The sequence below is a fragment of the Diuraphis noxia genome, unplaced genomic scaffold (assembly GCF_037042655.1).
Source record: "Diuraphis noxia isolate RWA-SAM2 unplaced genomic scaffold, SU_Dnox_SAM2 contig0003, whole genome shotgun sequence".
Lineage (NCBI taxonomy): Eukaryota > Metazoa > Arthropoda > Insecta > Hemiptera > Aphididae > Diuraphis > Diuraphis noxia.
Genome location: NW_028301713.1, coordinates 6,743,406 through 6,769,519, shown reverse-complemented (window position 1 = coordinate 6,769,519; position 26,114 = coordinate 6,743,406). Strand labels below are relative to the sequence as shown.

The 26,114-nt window shown below is 33.1% G+C and overlaps 1 protein-coding gene and 3 pseudogenes across 1 annotated transcript; 2 read left to right on the top strand and 2 right to left on the bottom strand.

Annotated features, from left to right (window-relative positions):
• LOC149056625 (uncharacterized) overlaps positions 1 to 26,114 on the top strand; it is a 161,628-nt pseudogene that overhangs the window by 27,873 nt on the left and 107,641 nt on the right.
• LOC149056633 (uncharacterized) lies at positions 18,357 to 19,782 on the bottom strand (annotated as a pseudogene).
• LOC149056632 (uncharacterized) lies at positions 20,474 to 21,007 on the top strand. The gene has a single exon (XM_089223842.1). The coding sequence runs from the start codon at positions 20,634 to 20,636 to the stop codon at positions 20,940 to 20,942; it is 309 nt and encodes a 102-aa protein (XP_089079968.1). The 5' UTR covers positions 20,474 to 20,633; the 3' UTR covers positions 20,943 to 21,007.
• LOC149056631 (uncharacterized) lies at positions 21,227 to 23,070 on the bottom strand (annotated as a pseudogene).

The following is a 26,114-nucleotide window of genomic DNA, read 5'->3' as shown; positions in this document are numbered from 1 at the left end:
CGTAATCCAGAATTATTACGACTAACAGAAGATCAAGATAATATGAAAACACCTAAAAGTTCTCCACGAATAACAACAAATAAATCTCCTATGCCTAAAAATATAATAATATTAGGTGAAAATGCGCAAAAATATTTACCAACTTTACCAAATGAAGCTAAAGGTGTTAATCCATTTGGAATATATCATATTAGTAAAACTGATGAATTCATGATCGGAAAATACCCTATAATATTTGACTTTGATGATATAATTTTAAATGGAAAAAAACATATACTAACCCCAGGTATGTGGAGATTATTAACTCATACAGATGTTACAAAATCAGAATTTTATACAAAAGATGATTTTGAAAATTATGAAAAAATATTAATTGAAACAGATTCAATATACCAAAATAATGATATTAACACAGGAAAACTTAAATCAAGTGGAAGTGCTAAATATAATGAAATGATTAAACCTATTTGGGAAAAAATTAAACTAACATCAACAAAAACTAAAGATAGTAAACCAAAAACATCAAAAAAAGAGAAATCACCAACACTGAAAGAATCACAAAGTTTACCCAAAGGAGAAGGTTTAATAAAATATACAAATAATCCTATTGAATTTATTTATATCGATAATATAATAAAAATAATTGACAGACTATATTTTATATTAGCAGAAGAAATAGCGGGAAATTATGGTTTTCATAATGAAAAACTTGGTATTGTTCATTTGTTTAAACGAAACATGGAAACACTGATTGATACTCCCAAAAAAGGTGTTGAATATTTACTACAATCTTTGTTAAATTTACCAAAAGAAACAACAAATAAGTTAAAATATAATATTAAACAATTAATTGACAGACTACATGTTATATCATCTCCAGAAAGATCGGGAAAAAACACTTATCATGATGAAAAACTTGAAATTCTTAATTTTTGTATTAAAAAAATAGAAAAGATAATTGATATTCCCGTTAAAGGTGTAGAATACTTAATGTCGTATATTTCACATTTACCAAAGGATATTATAAAAGGTTCAGGGTTTTTTAATGATTTTTTAAATTGTTCAAAATTACCTCCGATACATTGGCCTGGATATAATTATCTAGGACCATTTACAAATTTAGATGAAAATATTCCCCCGATTAACAAGTTAGACGAATATGCAAGAGATAATGATTATTTTTATAAAGATCATAAAGATACTAAAACAAGACATATCGCTGATAAAAATTTACAACAAAAAGCAATGGAAAGATTTTATGCTTCTGATAGTTCTTTGAATGAAAAAATTGCTGCTTTGACAACTGCAAATATAATGAAAACAAAAAGATATTTAGGAATGAATTTAATATTTGAATAAAATTTAATATTTTGTATAATAAAGTGCATTTTAAATTAACTGTAAACCATAAAAAAAAGTTGGCTGAAGCTCATAAAAAAAATTCTAATGCAACAATTCATATTGCTAGTGATAAAATATATAAAGGAGAAAATAAATATTATTTAGATCAAAATCAAATAGATAAATTAAAAAATGCCAAGAAAAAAAATTCTGGAGTAAGGTTGGAGATTACATCGAAGCAAATTAAAGGTGGATTTTTACCATTAATTTTACCTTTTCTAGAAGCTGCAGCAGTAACTACTCCAGCTTTAATTGCATTGTATGATAGTTATAATGATAGTAAACATAAGAAAAAAATAGTAGAGGAAATAATTCGACACAATAAAGAAATGGAAAAAAATAAAGGTTCTGGATTGAAGACAAATAAAAAAAAAAATCGAAAAAATGATTAATTTCCATATATCAACATTTAGAAAAAACATTAAAAATTATCCAGGTTGTTATACAACTTTTTGGAGTAAAATAAAAAATATAAATATCGAACCGTTAAGTAATTTTGATATAATAAAATTTGGAAATAATATAAAAAATTTTAGAGGTTGTTTCATGATAAATGAATTACCTGAAAAACCTTGGTTAAATGAATGTGGGATATTTAATTTAAATAATTCTACTCAAAATGGTTCTCATTGGGTTGCATGGAAAAAAATAAAAAATTATAAAATATATTTTGATTCATTTTCGAGTACTCCTCCTCCTGAAATTTTAAATTATTTAGGTGATGATAATCTGTGGTATAACAATGACAAGTTTCAAAACTATGATGATCCTCCTATATGTGGACATTTATGTTTAGAATTTATTGACAATTATAAAAAATTTATTTAAATATAATATATTAAGATATTTTTAATAGAAATATTTCTATTAAAAAATGATGATTATTTAGTTATATTCTAAGCAATTTGTGATCGGAATCTGTACCTCCCATGCCAAGACAACAAATTTTAATATTTCCTGAATCTTGAAAAACACAAATATCATGAAGATATTTGAATAAAAAAGTACCTGTTGTAATTATCATATCATTGGCTATCTTACAAATTTCGAGCCAAGTTGGTGATTCTAGTATTTTAGAAGCATAAGGCTTTCCATTTCCAGAAATATTGTGTCCATTATCGACGATTATAATATTTCCTTTAATAGGAATTTCATTTAGATTATATTTCATGATTTTAATATTTTTATTATTAGTAATATAGTATTCATATTTACAAAACTTAACAAATATTTTATTATTTAATATTGATTTTTCTATTTCATTTTGCATTTCATTTTCTTGTAATTTATTAAAATCTTTGATAGTTGTATCCATTGTTTTATTATACATTTCAATTCCTTTAACTAAGGTATTCAATTTATTTTTAATAATTATTATATTTCAATTTTAATTATTAATATCATAAGTTTTGTTAAAAAAATAAAAAATATTTTAATAATTATTGCAATTCAATTTTTAATTATTAATATCATAAGTTTTGTAAAAAAAATAAAAAATATTTTAATAATTATTGCATTTCAATTTTAATTATTAATATCATAAGTTTTGCGAAAAATATTTTAATAATTATTACATTTCAATTGTCTGATCTTTTTGCACAGTGTTTTCTTTTTAGTTCATTCCTATTTTTTGACGCTCACCTTATTCGGGTGAGCGTTATGGGCATTTATGATATTTTTATGTAATTGAATGATAGTTTTATTTTGCATTTGTATTTCAATTTATTTATTTTCAAAATTTTTCGATTTCATTTCGTTATTTCATTTCTGATGTTATTCTGAACTTATATCAATTATTTAATTTATGATATTTTATTGAAGGAATATTAGTTATGATATTTCTGATGTTATTACTAAATTTTTTTGGGGAACATTGCAATTCAATTTTCAATTATTTATATCATAAGTTCTATGAAAAATATTTTAATTATTATTGTATTTCAATTTTAATTATTAATAAGTAGTATTATGAAAAATATTTTGCGATTGTATATTGCATTTCAATTGTCTGATCTTTTTGCACATTGTTTTCTTTGTGATCTTTTACTGATGGATTTAAGGACTGTGCCAGGAATGGTACATCTATACTACTGGCCTTAACGGTTTAACATAACATTCCTCGAATAACTCATACAATTTGGCTTTTACTTCAAAATCTACTTCAGATTCTATTTTTAACTCATATTTACCATCCATATCATCAAACAACCCATTTTCACCAATCAACATAATCTCATCTGCAATATATTGACTCTCTGAACACAATTCTTTTTGTTTTATAACTACTTCACTATTATCAAAAATTACAGTTATAGTTTGATTTAGTAAGAAGTTCCTTCCCAATAAACATTCATTTACCATAGTGTTATTAGAAACAACATGAAAATCTAACATTAAATTATTCTCACCTATTATAAGCTTAGCTTTAATGACGCCCAGAATATCTAATTTAACATTATTAATACCAACAAAGTTATTAACAAACTGTGAATTATACTTAACGTCTAGAGGAACAATATTTTCTTTTATTAAAGAGATACCACTTCCAGAATCAAGAATTGCATTTAATTTTACCTCTGTATCTTCACCGAATACTACACCAATCACCTTCTGTACTGCAGCCACAAGAACATTTTCAACCAACATTGTAGACATTGTAGACTTGTCCGTTTCTCTTGCCTTATTTGCCTTCCATGTTGAAGTGGAACGCTTCGGACAATCTGGTTTTTTATGATCCATAGAGCCACATAGAAAGCAAGACACATTTTCTCGCTTTGGTTTGCGACATTTTTCAGCCACATGATACCTTCCTCCACAGTTGGCACACTTCTTTATTACCTTAGCTTTATCCCTATCACTAGGATTAGATACTACTTTACCCAAGTCCAATTTGTTAGAAATCTTATTATTTTGTTGTAAGCGATATTCGTGCATACGTTCAAAGTTAATAATGTCGCTCAATAAACTGTCTTCACTAAAATGATCACGACTCAATCAATATTGAAATAGTTCTTTGGAGCTTACACCTATCATTATTTGTTCTGTAATGTCTTCTATGCCGAGATTAAGATTTCTACAAAGACGTACCTTTTCATGGAAATAGTCTAATACGTTTTCATTTTTATCTTGTACGCGTGCAACTAAGGTTTTCCATCGACTACCGATATTTGATTGCATAGCAAACGTACGCTTGAACTGAGTCTCAAAGTCACTCCAAGAATTGAAAACTCTACCAATGAACCACTGTTTGGCTGGACCTTCAAGGCAATTACGTGCAGTTTCTATCTTCAGATTATCAGGCCATTTATGGAGATAAGCTATATTATTCACAGTATCTACCCAATCTAAGGCATCATCGTTATAACTTTTCCCCGCAAAACTAGGTAACGATTTATTTAAATCGGGTAAAACTGGTATAATTTTAGGTTCATTATTTGTTTTACTTGCTTGTAATGAAATTAAGTTCATCAGCATTTCGTTCTGTTTCATTAATTGTTTCAAGACATAATCAGTACTGACCTTAGGTTCCGATGTAACATCACTATTACTGCCAATAACACCGCTACCATCATTGGCTTTAGGAATATCATCAGGTCCTACAGGTCACTTACTATCATGTGCCCCATATATTTACTATTTAGTAGTACATACGCGAGCCAGAGAAATAATGGAGAGCCATATTAAAACAAAAATGCATGCACGTTTTAACGTATCGTGAAAACAAAAGTTTAATTAATCCATTTTTATGTTCAAAATTGTTTGATAATTCATGTTACAATCATGGCAGTGCTAAATTATAAATATAACTTTCCATATTATTTCAGTGTGTAAGAGTTGCATTTTTTTTTGTGTTTATAAAAAGATTTTCAAGATAAATATTTCTGCTCATATAAATCATCTGTAAAATGTTATATTTTATAATAAATTAATCCCTAACGCATCAAAAATGGTAATTTAAAGTAGGTATAGCGAGAATGTCAACAGTCAAATTTTCAGCGTAGTTTAGGAATTTCCCTTTCCGTCGGCAACACGTTTTTAGATGTCACAGCTTCATTAGGATTTTTTTTAATTTTAAATATTTCAAAAAAATTCAACATTTTAATATATAAAATAATTATTTTATTTTATTTTAAATAAATAAAACACTTATGATATTATACTGAAATACTACAGGTTAGTGGTTACAGTACTTAATAATACACACGTGTAGCCCGTGTAGGTAACATTTACTTTATAATTTTATATATTCGACCGAAATTACAAATTCGGATTAACAACAGTAAACAACGCTAGTGACGCTACACGAAAAACGAAACGGTCATCACGGCAATCGAAGTTCGGGCCAATCGGAACATTAATAATGTTTATCAAAGTCTGACTGTTGGAAATTTCTATTTTTGTCATTGCGATAATGCGATAACAATCCGTCGCGACGGTCAGTCGGCGCGCACTGATGACGATTAGGTATTAATATAATTATGGTATAATAAATAATTATTATTATATTGACATTGAACAATATTTCAAGAAAAAAAAAATATTTTGTGAATTTCCAAGATTTTGGCAATTGTTGTAAAATAATTACCTATTTTAATATTTTATAGTAATTTATACCATGAAAAATGTTTATACATTTGGGGGGGCTTTCGATCTGTTTGGGGGGGCTAAGCCCCCCCAAATGTATAAACATTTTTCATGGTATAAATTACTATAAAATATTAAAATAGGTAATTATTTTACAACAATTGCCAAAATCTTGGAAATTCACAAAATATTTTTTTTTTCTTGAAATATTGTTCAATGTCAATATAATAATAATTGCATTTGCCATGTACCTAATGTTATATTATTTTATTCATGTTGTTTAAAACACAACATTTACTTATAACCGTTTAAAATATAAGTATATGATTACCTTATATTCTGTCACATTTTTTTTATTAATATTATTTTTACTTTTTCCCCTTTTTAAATAAATCTTTGGGATTCATTTCCCACTGCGTGTATAAAAGCCTGCAAGTTCCACCGACTTGGCCTTCGGGTCAACACGCGGTGCGGCCTGCAGGTCACGATGTAAGTGTTCCCCTTACATTGTGGGTGGTATATAGGGCCTTAAAAACTCTATAATCTCACAACATGATTATCCGTTTTAAAGTTTTAAAAAATACAAGTAGGTTTGATAAACATCATCCCGAAGATTATAACAGACTATCCATAATATATTGAATTAAAGCTACGCAAAATTATAGATGATTTTTGGAATTCCATTAGCATTGAGCCATTGACGCACAAAGTACATATAATATAATATTATTATGTATTAAATATTATTTGATACAATAATTAAAAATTATGGTAAAAGTTGTTGTACATTAATTTATTTCTCTTATGTTACCCTACTGATTTGAGGTAGATTCGTGTTATCAGTAAATCGAAGAAGTGTACCATCTGCTTTTATATAATCTGTGATTATACCACAGAATAGCCTATTCTCACCTATTCTGTGATTATACCATCGACAGTTGTACCCCACAGATATATATAATAAACTAGATTGCTAACTGGCCTATACAGCCTGTGTATTTAATTGAAGCCAACAATCCGCCATTTTAATCGAGGCCGGAACACCATATCACTTATTATTTATATTGATAACAAATGTTTTTTTTTCGATATTAGAAAAATAATTCTGTAAATCACAATTAGTTATAATTAATAATTATATAAATCAATTCAATTAAATATACTTTTAAATATTTTTAGTTTTACATATAAATAAAGTTAAGTCAATTGCTGTATCCATTTCATTTAAAGGTGTTAAATCATCTAATTTAGTAAATATATTAACTTGGGATCTTCTTGTAAAAATTGACAATAATTATGGTTTCGAGTTAATCTACCAAGTTAGTTTTATACAAAATTATGTTTTAAACTTTTCTAATTTTTTTCATTACATAAGGGATATTATACTTTAAATGTTTAATCTCATTTAAAAAAGTGAGTTGGCTCTTTCAACAAATTATACAAATGTTTAATATATTGTTGTTTAAAGAATTACTAAAATACAAATGTAATGTATATTTAATTATTATGATTATTAAACATTTTACAAATAATCTATTTCAAGTAGTATAATGGTGATAAACTGATAAGTATAATAATGTACCATGATTACACCTTGACCCGTGCGAGGGCCTAAATGTGTTGCTCTCCATTTGTCATGCCAGTTTTGTACAGTTCTATAAGTAGGATTTAGTCTAGCATTTCTAACTAACTTTGTTTTTGGTATCATGTTAATAAAATTATATTTAATGTAATAGTAAAAGTAAATATTTTTAATGAAAACATAATATATGAACATATAATAAATAAAAGTAATAATATTAAAATATTAGTATATTTAATATTTATTTTCTTCTTCTACAATAGTAAAAGTTTATTGAATTTATTAGTTAATCTACTTTAATTAATCTGTGATTACTGAGCGTATATAAATAGTTATTTTCTCCTACATTTAAATTAAATTAAGAACTATAAGTTAACCTACTTGTTTATTTATATTTAAAAAAATTATTATAACATCTTATATTTTTAAAATTTTTATTTTAGACTTATAATGATCGCTGATGAGTTTAAAACTGAAGTACACGTACCAAACTACACATTGACTATTGATAATTGATTTTACATCATAGTTTTAACTGTGTATTAAAAATTAAATTTTGAATGTAAAATTATCATTTTTGAATTTAGAACATCATGTGCTGAGATAAATCAAAATGTTATATTGCACTTTATTCAATGTTTTTACAATATTTTTGACTTATACTTATAACTTAAAAGTAATGAATAATAACGTAAATACTGCAATGCGAACGTACATTCGTCGATTATAATAACAAGTAAAATGCATTACGAGCAAAGTTAGGTACTCCCTATTCCCATTGTTCATAAGTGTTAACTAAATAGGTACCTACTATTGTTTTTTGTTCACATACCGTATTTATATAAGAATATGAATGTTGGTCTGCGGAATGATTTTTAAATTTTCAAAAGTTTTCCACGCCTGATATAGCGCGCGCTTGATAATGTAACAAACGGGTTTTCTCTTTTGGAAAGAAAAAAGAAACAAAAAAAAGCATTTATTTCATTCAAAATTAAAATAATAATATAATGTGGTGTATCACGTAGAATTACAAAAACTGCATTCTCTGCAGGTTTCATTAAAACAACGTATTATAGTTGTATAAAGTTAGTGTAACTTACTATATAGTAACTATTATTATTGTTTTCCTTGAAAAGTAATTAAATTACTACATTGCACGTGTGTGTTGCTCATAAAAAATAAATAGATCATGCCAATATTATGGTCGGAGTGTATTATTATATTGCAACGATGTCGTGTCATATTAATACTACCAAAAGTGGGCATTAACTAGTTAAAACGTTTTTTTTCCTAATCAACTTATAAACTTAACTAGTTTAATTAACAGTTGAAATAACTTAGTTTTTTTCAGTCAATTTAAAAACAATACATTAAGTTACAAACATTTTGAAATTATTTGTTTATAGGTATTAGGTATACATAAATATTATCAAACAATTGGAAAGTGCACTGAACTTGATTCCTAGCAATAGGATACAAATTGTTCTAGGAGATCTAAATGCCAAAGTTGGGAAAGAAGAAATGTTTAGACAAGTGACAGGAGGACACAGTTTACACGATGAGACAAACGACAACGGAACTAAACTAATTGACTTTACAATCGGGAATGGTTTAGTAATAAGGAGTACAATGTTCCCACATAAAAATATACATAAGGGAACTTGGAGGTCACCTGATGGAAGATATACTAACCAAATAGACCATATCCTGGTCAATTCAATATTTAAAAACTGTATCCAAGATGTCAGATCGATTAGAGGGGCAGACTTGGACTCAGATCACTATCTCATAAGAGGTAAAATGAAAATAAAGCTCAAAAAACGCCCTCATACACGTATGGAACAACTTACTAGGTATGACGTAGCAAAACTAGATGACCCAAATTGTATAAATACCTTGAGACATAAAATACGTCAAGAATTTATTAACTACGAATTAAGAGCATGGTTACGGTAGATGAGAAGTGGAATAAAGCTAAGGATATATTAAACAAAATATCTGATGATGTAATAGGAAAAAAAAAAAAAAAACCATGGTTTAACGATACATGTATGAAAGCCCTAAAACGGAAAAAAGAAAGTAGAAAACAGTAGCTTAACGACATAGACAACGTGGAAAAAGAAAACAACTACATAATATGCAAAAAAGAAGTAAACAATATAATCAGATACGAAAAAAGAAAATATACCAAGAACATGCTAGAAGAAACAGAAGAATACCAAAAAATGAATAGGTCACGTCTGCTATTCCAAAATATCAATGCACTTAGAAAAGCATTCAAGAAACAGGAAAAGTTCCTAAAAAATTGCGATGGTATGTTAATTACAGACCCAAATGATATCTTAGATAAATGGAAAGACTACTTTGAGAACCTCCTTAATTGCGACGAACCCATAGACACATTTAATTGGACTGACGTAGAACCAAACGAAAGCGAATATCTTCCACCATCCAGAATTGAGATAGCAGAACAAATTAAGAGGTTAAAAAATCATAAGATTCCAGGTGAAGATGGAATCCAGGCTGAGATTCTAAAAAATTTAGATGAAGAAGCCATATCCAACATACATACATAACCTAGTAGAATTAGTCTGGAAAGAAGAAAAAATCCCGGAAGATTGGAGAACCGCTCTAGTATGTCCGATACACAAAAAAAACGATCCACTCGAGTATAATAATTATAGGCATCGCTCTACTTAATACAACATACAAAGTCTTGTCGTATTGCATCCTTGATAGGATTAAACCAATCTCCGAAGGAATACTGGGAGACTACCAAGGAGGTTTTAGACCAAATAGATCCACCACAGACCAAATATTTACTATTAGGCAGATATTTCAGATAATGTGGGGATTTGATGAGGAGGTATATACTTTGTTTGTAGACTTTGAGAAAGCATACGATTCCATACATAGACCAACACTATTTAAGATATTAAAAGAGTTCAATATGCCAAAAAAGTTAATTAACCTGATTAAAGCGACAATGGAAAATTCTGAAGTAAAAATAAAAATAGCGAACTCTACATCTAAACCGTTCAAAGTAACTTCTGGTTTAAGGCAAGGGGATGCATTATCTCCAATCCAATTTTAACCTAGTTCTGAAAAAGGTTGTCAGAGATATGAACATATCAGAAGGTGTAACTTTAGGACAGTCAAAGATAGGCCTGCTAGCATATGCCGACGATATTGCCATCTTAGGAGACAATATCGAAATAGTAAAAATACATTGTAAAAAACAGATGGATGCGGCGAATAAAGTTGGTCTCAGAATAAATGATAAAAAGACAGAATATATGAAACTAAACAGAAAAAACAGGACGTATCGCCACGGGGAGAGTATGAATGTAGATGGACATATATTCCAAAGAGTCCACGATTTAAATACTTAGGTGTCCTCTTAACTCAGGACAATGAGTTAAAAGTAGAGATTTCCAAAAGAATGCAACTGGCCTGTTGCGCTGACAAGTCCGTATGAGGGATGTTGTCAGACGCTTCGGTTCTCAGAACCCTTGTGAGAAGGACAAATTAAATATGACAAATAGTAAGTGTGAACAACAAGTTGATGTATTGTGAAACGACAATCATTCAGGTGAAATATATAACCTAACAATATACAATATAAAGGAAACGGGGGGGACGCGGGGAACACCGATCTGGCCTGCGCAGCTGCAAGCGAATCCAGAGCTGGAGATGAACTTGAGATGAGCTGCTATTGAAGTATTAACTGCTAATACACGTGATCACGACCTTGTGTACGCGGAGCTGCTGTTTCTCGCTATTGAGCGAACACTTTGTGGACATACGGGAACTGACGACTACAGTCAGATTCTCGTGGAGCAACGGACCTCCGAATACGGATTATGCGTAAGAGCATACGACAGCAAACATGAACAGAGCAAAATTGATCAAATACGAAAAGCGATCGCAAAAAAAGCTTAAGCGCCGGAGCGGACGTAGAACACGTGGGAACACACACAGTATTCAAAAATAACGGCCGAGCAGCACGTAGAAATAAGTGAGAGCACACCTTTTCAAAATAATAATAAATCAAACGGCCGAGCTGCACGGAGATCACGAGCGAACACACCAACAACGCACATACACACACAAACCGCAGCACGGCGGCGTCGGCAGACGCGTCGTTACCCGAACCAAGGTGACGAGCGCATCAGGCTGACCAACATTGCGGGTGGCCGAGCGTGGTCACCATTTGCCGCCAAACAGTGGCGGGTTTAAATGAACGAAAAGATCGAACAAGGCCAATAACTGCTATTTTGGTGGGGAACCCTGCTAAAATCGAGATCAATATCTTTGAACTTAAAAATAAAAATATACATGACATTAATGCGTCCTGTCGTCCTATATGGGTCAGAAACATGGGCACCAAGAAAAATAGAGGAAATAAAACTAGACACATTTGAAAGAAAAATTTTAAGACGTATATACGGACCTTGTTTCCACTCAAGAACCCAAGAGTGAAGAATTCGAACCAATGAAGAACTACAGAACTTGTTTCAGAGACCATGTATTTCAAACGAAATCAAAAAAAGAAGACTGTTGTGGGCAGGCCACACCTGGAGGAAAAAAGACGCTATGATTAACGCAGTAATCAGGGAAGAACCGAAAGGAAAGAGACCACTAGGTAGACCACGCCTAAGATGGAAAGATTGTGTGAGGAAATATGTTAAAGATGTTAAAGAGGTTGATCCAGGAGCAAACTGGAGAGAAATAGCAGAAAATAGAATAAATTGGAGGGAAATTTGTTTTGCGGGATGGTCTTAAAGGCCGAAAAACCTAAAAAAAAGAAAAACCTAAAAAAAAAAAAAAATGCATAAATATTAATATAAAATAAAAATAATCCAATACTTTGATGTGTGCTAACGCCGTATTATCGTTGGAATCAGGAATTAATGATTTATAAATAAAAACACTAGATAAATTACTTCACGTACACTAATTTTATTATTTCTACTCAAACTTATAACTAAGATTTTCTGTCTACACAATAGAGGTTCTGTCTACCTCCAGTCCGTACTCCGACTGCCGACACGGCCCCGTCCGTGGGAACCGTACGGGTCCTTGCACGGCGAATTCGCTGACCAACGCACTTCCCACAGTCACGTAGGCCATTGCGTTATCCAGCGAACGCACATATCGCATACAGGGTGTCTAGTATATACAGGGTACAACATACCCCCCGAGTTAAACGGAAGCAGTCCCTGCGACCTTGTAAATACAAATTACTAAATCAAAAATAAAATCTTAATCTAATAACATGTTTGCTTAATATTTTAGGTGCGCTAGTATACAATATCGCCACATGCGCCTTGCTTATTTAAATCTACGTTAAGCTAAATATTCTATCAGTTACATGTTACTTTACAAATAAAAGTTATAATCATATATTTAAATTTGAGTTTCCGCTACAACATCTCGTGGTTGGTACATGATGGGTCTCCTAGCAGTATATTTAACAAAACAGAATAAAGAACTCAAGAGAGTTATAAGAATGGTCGCGATAATAATCAGAGATATGATAACATATAGGTTACTTTCTTTTGGAGTATAATTTTTATTTTTCTCAACTTTTATCATTTCCTCGATTTCTTTTAGAGATTTAGAATGCCGTGATAAGTCTTCCAGACCAATGTTGTTATGACTCTCCGAAAAATTAAGCGCTTCAAAGAGGTCCTGAGAAATATTTGTTACTAAAAGATGACCTAGACCCTCACTTTGTATAGGATTATAAAGATTTTGGCTGGAATTCCTAACAATCGCTTGCGATGGAAAGAGAATAGTTTGTTTTGCATATAAAACACATTGTGGGTTTAATGTTATTTGCCCTGTCCCATTAAGGATGATGTTGTGCGGATCCTCATTAACACGCTTAATAGCTACATTTTCACTTACTGCTACGTACAACCATGTATTTGTAGATTCTAAGCGACTAAAAATGGAATTATTAATTTTTACATATTGAACTTTACATACAGAAGAATTTTCCTTCAGACCTAAGAGAGAGTTAGCCCCACAAATTGTATTTGTCGAACTATACATGCACATGACCTGCGAGCAATAGAAAGAAGTGTCGATGCGTTTACAATTCCCCAACTGTGATTCGGTTAGAGGGATACAATATTCTCGATTTGAGCTAAGTGCTAATACAGAAGGTACAGATGTAAGAATAGAATATGTCTGGCCCTGATGTCGAACAGGAAATGGTATGAGCCTATAACCCTTGTAGAGATTAGAACTGATTAAAGGGATCTTTTGTATAAATATCAGGGCGTTGCTTGCGAGTAAAACTGAAACTTGGGTAACCTGAATGAATTTTGTGATACTAAACTTTTCTAATGGGAAAGGTAAATTTGAGCCTATGGGTAGAGTTAATTGAATTTCTCGTAAGTGTTCCTCGAGCATTTCTCGAGCGTCTAGTTCTGATAGAGTTGAAAGCGACTTCCCCAATTTTTCACTTAGATGGGTGATCAATTCCCCCATATTCTTTCGTTCTTTAGAAATTGTTGTCAAAGTTGAGTTTATATCGTTAACCGTGGCTCGTACAATTCTGGTCTGTGCTTCTAGAATGTTCAGGGTATCAGTTCTAGCATTACTCAATTCCGAGATTTTGGAGTTTAAGAACTCCGCATCCTCATCTGAACACACGCCGAATAAAACTTTGGTAACTCTGCCAACTGCATTGAAAAGACCTCTTCTTGCTCTTGTTGATTGGTAATTTGAGTCTAAAGATCCTAGAATTTCTCCCTTAACCTGTTCGATTTGGTGAAAAATCGATGTTGTGCTGGATTTCAACCATTCGCAACTGGAAAGGACAGCTGTCGATTGGTGTACCCAACTATACCGTTTGCAATATAATTCGAGTTGTTTATGGAAAGCGACGATATCGTTGTGATAAGTGTCTAAAGCAGAGATATTCAGGAAGGTTACGAGTTTGAATTCGTTGACCACTGGATGTACTGTACCCATGGGTTGATACAGGATGCCTGACTCGGGTACTGAATTTATTGTGTATCCTGTCCTCCCAAATACTATATTGGTCTGAATGAAAAATGTCGATCTGTAACATTATTTTTTTTTCTTTATTTACTATACTAATATTTCCAACCATGAGTAACTCACATCACTCTATGAAAGGTTTAACAAGGTGTTTATGTAATTTTGTTTTCTTTTTACCCCTGAGGATGGTCACATTGTCGTTACAATTTAGTTCTAGGACTTGGTAAGGTCCAAGCCATTTGGCACTCAGTTTGCCTTTTCTCGCTTTGTCTTGTAGCAGAACCCTATCTCCTACATGAATGTCAACGGATTGTGCGGTTTGGTCGTAGTCGAGCTTGGTTTTCTGTTTCTTTTGAATTAGGCGATCTGGTGGGATTCCCTTAACTTCTGTTTTAACTCTGTTTGGTAGTCATCATAATTATAGCGGGCTTCTGGGGCTTTTGTCAGTGAATTGGGCACCAGAAAGGTCTTGCCATATAGTAACTCATAAGGTTGTTTACCCGTAGAGCTATGCACCGATGAGTTATACACGAACATTGCATACGGGACGTACGAATCCCAGTTTTGCTGGTTGACATCTACATAATGTCGAAGGTATTCCCCTAGGGTTCTGTGGCTCCGTTCAAGTGCCCCGTTCACCTGAGGATGGTAAGGTGACGTCGTGGAATGTTTTATGCCGATAAGCTTGCATGTTTCCGTGAAAAATCGACTGAGGAATTCGGTACCTTGATCACTTACAAGTCTCTGAGGCATCCCATGAATACATATGAAAGAGGTCACAAAATGGTATGCTTCCGTGTTTGACTCTTTATTGGCCATGGGTGTTGCGATTGAGAATTTCGTCAGGTCACATTGCATGGTCAGTATATATGCGTTACCATCAAAAGTTCGTGTTAATGGACCCACAACGTCTATAAATACTTTCTCGAATGGTTCAGACGCTGTGGTGCTGATTATCATGGGTTGCTTGGTGTTACGGTTAGAAATTTTATTTACTTGGCATGAAGTACATTTGTTAATGAATTCGGTAATATCCTGTTTCAACCCTTCCCAATCATACTGGCACTGGATTCGTTTTATTGTCTGTTGTATACCGCGATGACCACCTAAGACCGTGGCATGATGTTCATGGATTATTGCATGTTTGTCCAGCTTGGAAGCGTTTTGCTGGGAGATTACTTGAATCGAAATGCCGGAGTTTTGAAAGATGTATTTTATCATCTGTAGTACGGTAGATTCATCCAGCTGATCTAACCAATACGCGGCATGGCAAGCTTTTTGATTTCGACCTCTTGACAGAAACTTCTCAGATTTAGTAAAAATTCATAGATATCTTGAAGAGTTGGTTTCTGCCAACATTTTTCCTTTGTCACCAAATTCAAAATGTAACGTGATCTCAACTTGAAATAAGCTATCTCTGTTTTCTTCGGGTGCTGTTGCTTTAGTTTCTCTATATAACCATATCTCCTTCGGAATTCTAGGGCTATCCTTCGGCTTAATTTAAGGTCTCCTGATACACAATGAACTAAATGAAATTCTTCGGGGGTTTCAAAGATATCTCCCGAAACTTCATGTACATTTGAGTTCTTCACGTTTTGACTAACTGGGTCTTCCATGTATTCTTCAAACGATTTTAGGGTTATACTTTTATCCTCCTGTGAAGTCTGAGATCTGGTCCTTATTATATTCACTCCAGCGATGCGGCTTAGGGCGTCCGCGTTAGTATTGGTTACTCCGGGTTTATATACTACTTCATAATTGTATTCCGCTAATTTCAATCTCCATCTCATCAGCCAAGATCCCGGATCTTTGACGTTGAATAACCACGTTAGTGGCTGGTGATCAGTGAAAATCTTAAACTCTCGTCCCAACAAATATGGACGGAAATGCTTGACTGCCCAGACTATACTCAATAGCTCTTTCTCAGTAGTACTGTAGGCTTGTTCTGCTTTGTTGAGTGTTCTAGAAGCATAGGCGACTGGGAGATCTTGTCCTGGAATACCTTGGGATAATATGCTACCGATCGCGAATTGGCTTGCATCGGTGGTCAGAATGAACTCTTTTTCAAAGTTAGGGTACTGTAGAATTTAAGCGTTAATTAATTTTTCTTTTAACATATCAAACGCGGTTTGAGCTTCAATCGTCCATTCGAATGGTACGTTTTTCTTTAAGAGTGAAGTTAGAGGTTTTGAAATTCGGCTATAGTCTTTGATAAATCGACGATAATACCCTGACATACCCAAGAATTGCTTTATTTCCACCACATTTCAAGGTGTTGGATGTTCCTTGACACATCGTATTTTTTCTGGATCTGGTTCGACACCCTTGTCTGTTATAAGATGTCCTAAATATATTACTTCTCTTCTGAGAAACTGACATTTCGATGTTTGAAGGCGAAGATTATGTTTATCAAGTCTAGAAAATACCTCCCTTAACTTTGATTCATGATCCGTTAAATCTGTTGCATAAATAATAATGTCATCAAGATAAACAAAAGCTTTGACACCATTGATTCCGATTAAAACTGAATTCATCAGACGCTGGAAAGTACTGTACGCTCCACTCAGCCCAAATGGCATCTGTATAAACTCATAGTGTCCTTTGTCCGTCGAAAATGCAGTTTTCTGACGGTCTTCTTCCCGTATCGGCACCTGATGATATCCACTTGCCAGATCTAGTGTGGAATAGTACCGAGAACGACCTAGCTGATCTAAAATTTCGTCTATTCGCGGTATTGGGAATGCATCTCCCACTGTAATCTGATTCAGGCGACGGAAATCGACGCATACACGATACTGAGGTTTCCCTTGCGCATCAGGTATTTTTGGTACAACGATTAGTGGTGCATTCCATGGAGAATCAGAAGGTTGTATTATTTTGTTTTCTTCTAACTCTTTCGTTTGTTTAATAATTTCTTGTCTTTGGGCATACGGAAGCCTATAGGGACGTACATTAATAGGTGTAGCATTCTCCGGGGTACGAATTTCATGATGTATGGTAGTTGTGGACGTAAGAGTGTCTCCACTTAAATGAAATATATTCGTAAACTCACGGCATATCTTCTATAAGCTGTTGCATTCTTCGGGATTCAAGTGCTCTGTCTGTAATGTCTCTTTAATGCGTTTTAAACGATTTGTGTCCCCCGTTTCCTTTTGTGAATGTGTAGCCACTAGCGTCGTGGATTCTTGGTACTCGCTACAAGATACATCCTCTAGCTGAAGCGGTTTTAGTGTTACTGGATTCTCTGTGCCATTCACTACGACTGCCAACAGTTGTCTTTGTCTGACTGTAGATAGGACATTCCCCAAGCGTATGTTCTCTCCTCCGACAGGTTGGGAATGAATGACAAAAGTGCTGCCTTCCGCTGCTGTTGTGCTAATTGCTATTATGGTTTCCGTACGTGGTGCCACCTGGATTGGCTCTTCATTGGTTTGCGTGACTCTCGAAGCTTGATAGTCAATAATAAGTCCGTTGTCAACCAGAAAAGGTTTGCCCAAAATACCCTCATGAGGCACTGGAAAATCGTCCCGAATGACTTGGAAGTTCGTTGGTTGCACCTTTGTTCCAAATTGCACGTCCAAAGTTACGGACCCAAGAGTGTGGACTAGATACTCATTTATTCCCTTCAGTTGGTAAATCTGGGTTTCGTCGACAAATACCTCGTCAAGTAGGCTAGACAATTTTATCATGTTTAGATCACTTCCGGTGTCCAGTAGAAAGTGTGCACTACCCTGAACGCATTGTGGTATTTGTAAAGAGACATGATTCTCCACTAATTTTGCTTCGAAAAGGAGAACCCCTGAAGGTTGAGAGTGGCTTTCTTGATTTGTCCCACCGGGCGTCCGCCACTGGGGCCCGGTGTTGATTCGTTTCCCGATGCCGATGCTTGCTTTTCCTGTTCTTTCTTCGCATTAACATATTTGCGTTTTCGACATTCTTCCAATGTATGATTTGGTTTTATACAGTACCGACATGTAATTGTTTTCACATCGCGTAGTTCAGTTTTTCCTTTCTGATGTGACTCTTTATACCGAATTTTCTCTGCTTCTGACGCACGACATTGTCGAGCTTGGTGGTTTGTTCGTCCGCATAGGAAACACGCGCCACTTGACTTGCTGTGAGATGCCGTCGGATGATTTTGATTCGATTTGTATTTATTATCCACTTTCTGGTGAATGTTATTTTTACGCATTTCCTTTTGTGATAAGCGTGACGTTTCCTCCTCGATTGCGATCTGAACAGCTTCGTTTAAATCGTTCGGCTTTCTAGCCTTGACTATTATCCTAGTGTCGTGAGGCAGGCCCTCTGTGAACGCAGTCAGGATCTGCATCGCTGTTATTTTTGATATATCATCTGGGTTATCTAGTCTGCCCGTAGATATTGATGTTTCCAGAATTTCGTAAAATAATTGTTCTGCTCTATCCGCGTATTGTTGTATCGTTTCTCCGTATGCTAATCTGAACATAATCCGATAATTTCGTGTGTAACTGTGATAAAGTGAATTTTTTTTCAATCATTGAGTTTAATATTGTTTTCAAGTCTTCATATTTCTTAATGTCTTTATATCTTATTGCACGATATGCCTTACCAGTGAGTCTTATTGTAATTCCTTTAACAAAATTCTCTCTTTCACTCGGGTCAATATTTCGCAGTGCAAAATCGCAGGAATTTTGGAACGCATGATTTGAATCCGAACTTTCCCCGTCGAACATTGGGATTAATTTTAGTGCTTGTTCTATAGACATGTGTTTAGACATTTTGACTACTTGATTTGACGTCGGTTTTCTATTTGATCGGAGTACTTGTGTTGACTGCCCGATTGCAATATCTACGTTACCAAGTGTCGCTTGAACTTTGTGTAAAATAGTGTTCGATTGTTGTATGCTTTTTAAAGTCTGTCGTTGATTCGGATTCTGTGAATGGGTTGATGGATGCTCAGAATTATTTGGATGCTCTGGTTTAGTTGGATGCTCTGATTTGCAAAGATGCTCTGTACCTGCTAGATGTTCTGAACTAATATGACTTCGTAATGGATACCTAGATGTACCTACACTCTCCCCTGTTGGATCTAAACAGTCCCTTTCCCTATTTAAAACTTTGTGTGGTATGTATAATTCCCCACTAGAGGTATCACTAGCCGGACTAGATAAATCTATTAAATCTGAATTATCACTATCGCTTGCCCCCGGATTCGACATGCATTAATAAGAGACAAGAGTACAACAATAATAGTATTACTGTATACTATATTACTATATATTATATTACTAATATTATTATAATAATATTTATTAAAACTTACAAAACGATGACATATAAATATCGTTGCATTATGATTGATGTCGACTGTTGTTGTTTAACTTGATAACTCTGCTGCTGATGATGGCACGGTGTTGATATACTGACCCACTGACGCGGCGGCGTTGACCTTGCCCTACTCCCTTGCGGCAACGCGTACAGGAACTGGGCGCCGGGCGGTGGCACTATCCACACGACGGCGGCAACGACGACGACAATGACGGCGGCGACCGAACTCTCCTTGTAAATGTGCACGCAGCACTGTCTCGTAGAATGATGTGGTAACGTGTTGTCCCGGCGGCGGTGATGACGTCGACGACGAAGACGACCGAACTCTCCTCGTCTGTGCTACTACGTATTGGCGGCGGCGACGACGCGTATAATACGAATATTATGTGTGACAATTATGACAACACTTACGAGTGTTTGTTCCGATTCCTTGATATTGAAATTAAATTTCGACGACGATAGCTTACGTCGATTCGTTAGTGATCTCCAAAATTGCACTGCCGTAGAATAAAGTACAACAGTTTTTCTCTTTTGGAGATCCCACCGCTGCCACCAAATGATGTGTGCTAACGCCGTATTAAGGTCTATTCACACACAGCGGTGACGTGACAGTGCCGTGACCGTGGCGTATCCGTTCCGTGATTCTACCAGCCGTGATTTGTATTCACAGTAGTCAGTGTTTCATCCGTCATCGTTGAGTAAAGTGCTGTATCGCTGTCATTGACCAAACCTCGTGGCAAAGATGACTATGTTTTCAGAAAATGATCTATTGATGATTGCTTTGATTTTGGATGAAGAAGAGGAAGAAAAAGCAGTGAAAAAACGGATGTGGGTCCATAAGGCATGGAAGAAAAGACCAACTGAAGGAGAATTTTCCACTCTCTATAAGGAGTTGATGGATGATGGAACAAAGTTTTTTGAATATTTTAGGTTATCTGAATATTCGTTCAACTTACTGTTGAGCAAGTTGGAAGTGCATCTGAAAAAGCAAGACACACATTGGAGGAAAGCTATCACACCAAGAGAACGGCTTGCCGTTTGTTTGAGGTAGTTGTATAATCTGATGTAAATATAAGTTAAGACCAGGGACGTAATTTCAGTTTTTTTCCTGGATTACTGTATTTAAAAGTGGACCAATTTTAACATGGCGGTTTTAAAAAAAAATAATATATATATATATATATAGGGTGCATCACGAAAAAAAATGACGCACCTGGTTAAGACATAAAATAAGAATTAGATACAAGTTTTACAATTTATATTAAGTACATCATCTTTATAATAACATATTTAAGTATTTATTTTTTTTTATTATACTTTTAAATCATACAGTTACTAATCATACTTTTGGAATGCACCAAAACTAGAGTCTTGGCTTTGATCACCTGGAGAGTTGGTGAAAGAACTAGTCGCTGAAATAGATGCAAGGTTAGGTGGAGAATAGGCTGCATTGGTAGGTTGTTCATAGTATGCTCGGGTAGAATACGTTGGGTTTGGAGGTGGCTCCGTAGATTGATCTTGCTCCATAATCATTTTGAATTCGTAATTTTGAACCGTAGCAAATATATCAGACTTGGCGTAATGCCAGTAGCGTGGGGGTAAGTTTTTTAAGACTGGAGCTATTCCTGATAGGAAAGCGTCAACTGGATGCTGTGGGGCCAATGGTTGTATATTTTCATTTTTTTTGACGAGATACTCCATGACAGTAGCAGCGGCAGTTTTCGAGGGAGGAGTGTCTGGTACCGACTGTTTTGTTTTCTTTCGTGGTGTAGGCAATGTAAAACACTCAGCTTGTTTTAAATTGGACGAAGTACAACTTTGAGATTCTACAATCTCAGGATTAACCACGTCTTTTGTACAGTCTATGGAGTTTTCTTCATTTTCATATTGACCTGATTCATCAACGACATCATTACCTGCATTCTCTTGAGTTGGTACTTCAAAATCTATGTTAGTCATTGTATCCCTCTCCTCGAAGAACTTTGTTAAAAAGGTTAACTGCTGCGAATATTTATACTGCTTAGTATTTTTCGCTCTTTGACCACTTACAGTTTTATTTTTCTTTAGAGATTTTCTAAAATTGTCTCTATTGTTTTGTTGGCTCTTGTAGACGCTCACTGTAACTTTATTGCTGTCCATGTAGGAGCATATGGCAAGAATAGTGATGGGGGAGTTTTTGCTAATTCAAGTTTAGGCAAAGCACTTCAACGTGGTTCATTGAATGTTCCAGAAAATTCTACCATACCTAACACAGAGATTCAAGTGCCATATGTTATTGTTGCTGACGAGGCATTTCCTCTGAAGAACTACTTAATGAGACCTTATCCAGGAGATAATTTGGATGATCGAAAACGTAACTTCAATTACCGTTTGAGCCGTGCCAGGAGGACATCAGAAAACACATTCGGTATTTTGACACAAAAGTTTAGACTTTACAATAGGCGGATTCAGGCGTGTCCAAAAAACGTAGATTACATAATTTTGGCTTCTTGCTTACTACATAATTTTATAAAAAAATATGATTCGTGTACGTATAACTACGTAAATCAGCAAGTGGATTTCACAAGTAAGGGACATACACTACAAAATTTACATTTGCAAGGAGGAAACGCAACTACAGATGCATTTCGTACAAGGGAAATATTCACTGAATACTTTAATTCCGAAGCTGGTTCTCTTCCTTGGATATGAAATACTTATAATATATTATATAAGATAATGTTAGTATGAAAAAATATGTAAAAAGGTACTACTGGGATTATTCAAATTAATAATAAAATAATAAAATAATTAGAAATAATTTATTGTATTAATTTTTTTTAATTATTGTATTTCTTACCAGTTGTTTCCATTTCCTCTGCTATTTTAGCCCATATGATATTTTTGAAGTCCGTGTTCATATACTTGGGATGTGATAAATCGTATAATACGGAATATCTTCGCACTAACTCTATCAGTTTTTCGTCATTCATTTTTGTACTGCGATGAAAATGATGACCGTGAAATATGAAAAATATCGGACGTAAGTAATCGGACGCGCACGGTGCGATGACGGCGACAACACTGTTTGCGTCGGTACGGTCACGCGCCGGACGTGTGAGAACGTCATGCTTATCTTTCCTTTAAGAATATTATTAACCTCGCCGGGGGAATCCCGGAACGGTCACGGCACTGTCACGTCACCGCTGTGTGTGAATAGACCTTTACCGTTGGAATCAGGAATTAATGATTTATAAATAAAAACACTAGTTAAATTACTTCACGTACACTAATTTTATTATTTCTACTCAAACTTATAACTAAGATTTTCTGTCTACACAATGGAGGTTCCGTCTAACTCGAGTCCGTACTCCGACTGCCGACACGGCCCCGTCCGTGGGAACCGTACGGGTCCTTGCACGGCGAATTCGCTGACCAACGCACTTCCCACAGTCACGTAGGCCATTGCGTTATCCAGCGAACGCACATATCGCATACAGGGTATCTAGTATATATAGGGTACAACAACTTTGATAACACTAATATTTTTGTTATTTTTCTTGATAAAATAATTTTGTATACTGATGTATTAGATTAGATTAGATAGACACAGTCACTCTTAATAGTCTTAATGCGATTTACATACTGATTAAAAAAAAAAAATAGATAAACTTTTTTTAAACTGAGTTTTTAATATTTTTTTCCATATCAACTTTTAACTTATCGAGTAAAATTTATATTTTGAAAGCTGTTAACTTTTGACTGAACGATAATGACGTGTACTTTTAACTTGAGTCAAATATTTTCATTAACTTGCCCACCTTTGAATGTTATTCTTATTAATACAGTCTTAAAGATTTTAAAACAGTACAGAGTTCACTTACATAATATATTATGTTCTTAGTGAATAGGTGTACTACGGGATAACAATAGATTTTATGGACAATTGCAACGAAATCAGAACTAAAAATGATATCGTTCTTAACTTATACCTAATTTTATTGTGTAATGTCCTACAATATTTATATACAACAGATGTTTATTATAACTGGACGTAAAACATTGTCGAGACGTGTCAGTTTTAATTTCATATCCGTTTGTGCTCCTGAGATTCATCTTTAAATACCCGAAAAGTATTATGATTCTATAATAATAATAATTTATAATATTATTACTATTCCGTAATGACTACGATGAAGTAGACAATAGATTTGTCACATTTTGATTTTTGCCGTGATTTTATATTGAATATAATATTACGCTAGTATAATCTATTCATAACAATATTATAGACATGACTAACCCGTAGTGTATGTGTGTTAGTACGTCATAACAATGACGTTCGATTCATTTTTTTTCACCGAAAATGCAACTCTGAAAATCAACTAGATTTAAAATATATTACAGTAGTATATATATACCATTCCTGGCACAGTCCTTAAATCCATCAGTAAAAGATCACAAAGAAAACAATGTGCAAAAAGATCAGACAATTGAAATGCAATAATTATTAAAATATTTTTCATAGAACTTATGATATTAATAATTGAAAATTTAAATGCAATATACAATCGTAAAATATTTTAATATATTATATTTTCAATCTTTTTTATTTTGATTTTTAATTAATGTATTGAGATGGCTTACAAAATCATTTCTATCTATATTGGTTTTATAATGTCCCCAAGCTAATGTATCAATACTATTTTCCAAAATAAATCTTTTATCATCATAAGCACTTAAAGCTTTTTTGTTTTGTTCTACAGTAAAAATATCATGCAGCTTAGTTCTGAATAAATTTTGTTTAACATATTTTGATTTTTTTGTTAGTAAACAATTTTCAAAATCATTAAAACATATTTTATTTTCCACAACATTTTTTTTAACACCTTTAGATTTTTAATTTCCTTTTCAGTATCTAAGATTCGATGTGAATATAATTTGGATCTTAAACCTATAAATTCAGTCATAATTTTTCCGTTTAACTCATCTTTAAACTTACCTAAGACTTTTTTGTTAACTAAAGGTAAACCATAAATATTATCTTTTGAATAATCTGATGTATCAAAATAATCATCAATTAATGATCTATCTTTATTATCTATCTTTACATTTATATCATGATAGAAATCATCAGTTTTTATTTCTAATATTAGTGAGTCTGTATCTGTATATAATAATCTAACTCTATTTCCATATTTTTTCTTTATTATATTATAATAAAAATCATACATTAACAATTTAGATAAATCTAAAATACACATTCCTATATATATTGGTTGTTTGAAAGATATTTGACATCTTTTCATATGGATTGCAGCTAAATTCTCTGTAAAAATTGTTCTTTTATCAAAATTTGGTCTCGCAATTAATTTGTCTAGTTTTGAAACATTAGAACATAATTTTATATCAACATGATTTCTCACATTCATCATAGTACGTCCATAAACACTATTGTTCATTAATTTGAAATATTCTTTTTCAAACTCATTCTTAGCTTTTGATCTAAGATTAGTATTGAAATCAATTTACACTTTTAACCAAGGAGATTGACTAAATTCTAATACTCTATGAATTTTCTCTATCTTTAAACCTAGTTTAATATATAATTTTAGTGTTTCATAATGTATTATATATTTTTTCTTATCATACAAAGTTGTTAATAATTTTGGGAGTTGTTTGTCATCAAAATGTCTTTCTGGTGCTAAAGGGAAATCTGAATGTAGATCATGAAGTTCTTTAGGGTAAGATAAATCGACTTCTAAAATATAACCTTTACATGATTTATCAGAAATATTCATTACATCAAAATCATTCAGATTATCAACCCATTTGAAATCTCCAGTAGGTAAATATTTACTCATTGCCCAACCATAAAGATTATTTGCAAAAGAAACAACAAATAAGTTAGAATATAATATTAAACAATTAATTGACAGACTACATGTTATATCATCTGCAGAAAGATCGGGAAAAAACACTTATCATGATGAAAAACTTGAAATTCTTAATTTTTGTATTAAAAAAATAGAAAAGATAATTGATATTCCCGTTAAAGGTGTAGAATATTTAATGTCGTATATTTCACATTTACCAAAGGATATTATAAAAGGTTCAGGGTTTTTTAATGATTTTTTAAATTGTTCAAAATTACCTCCGATACATTGGCCTGGATATAATTATCTAGGACCATTTACAAATTTAGATGAAAATATTCCCCCGATTAACAAGTTAGACGAATATG

Excerpts from the sequence above, each read along its gene's own strand:
- LOC149056632 (XM_089223842.1), top strand. The coding sequence starts at position 20,634 with ATGACTATGTTTTCAGAAAATGATCTATTGATGATTGCTTTGATTTTG.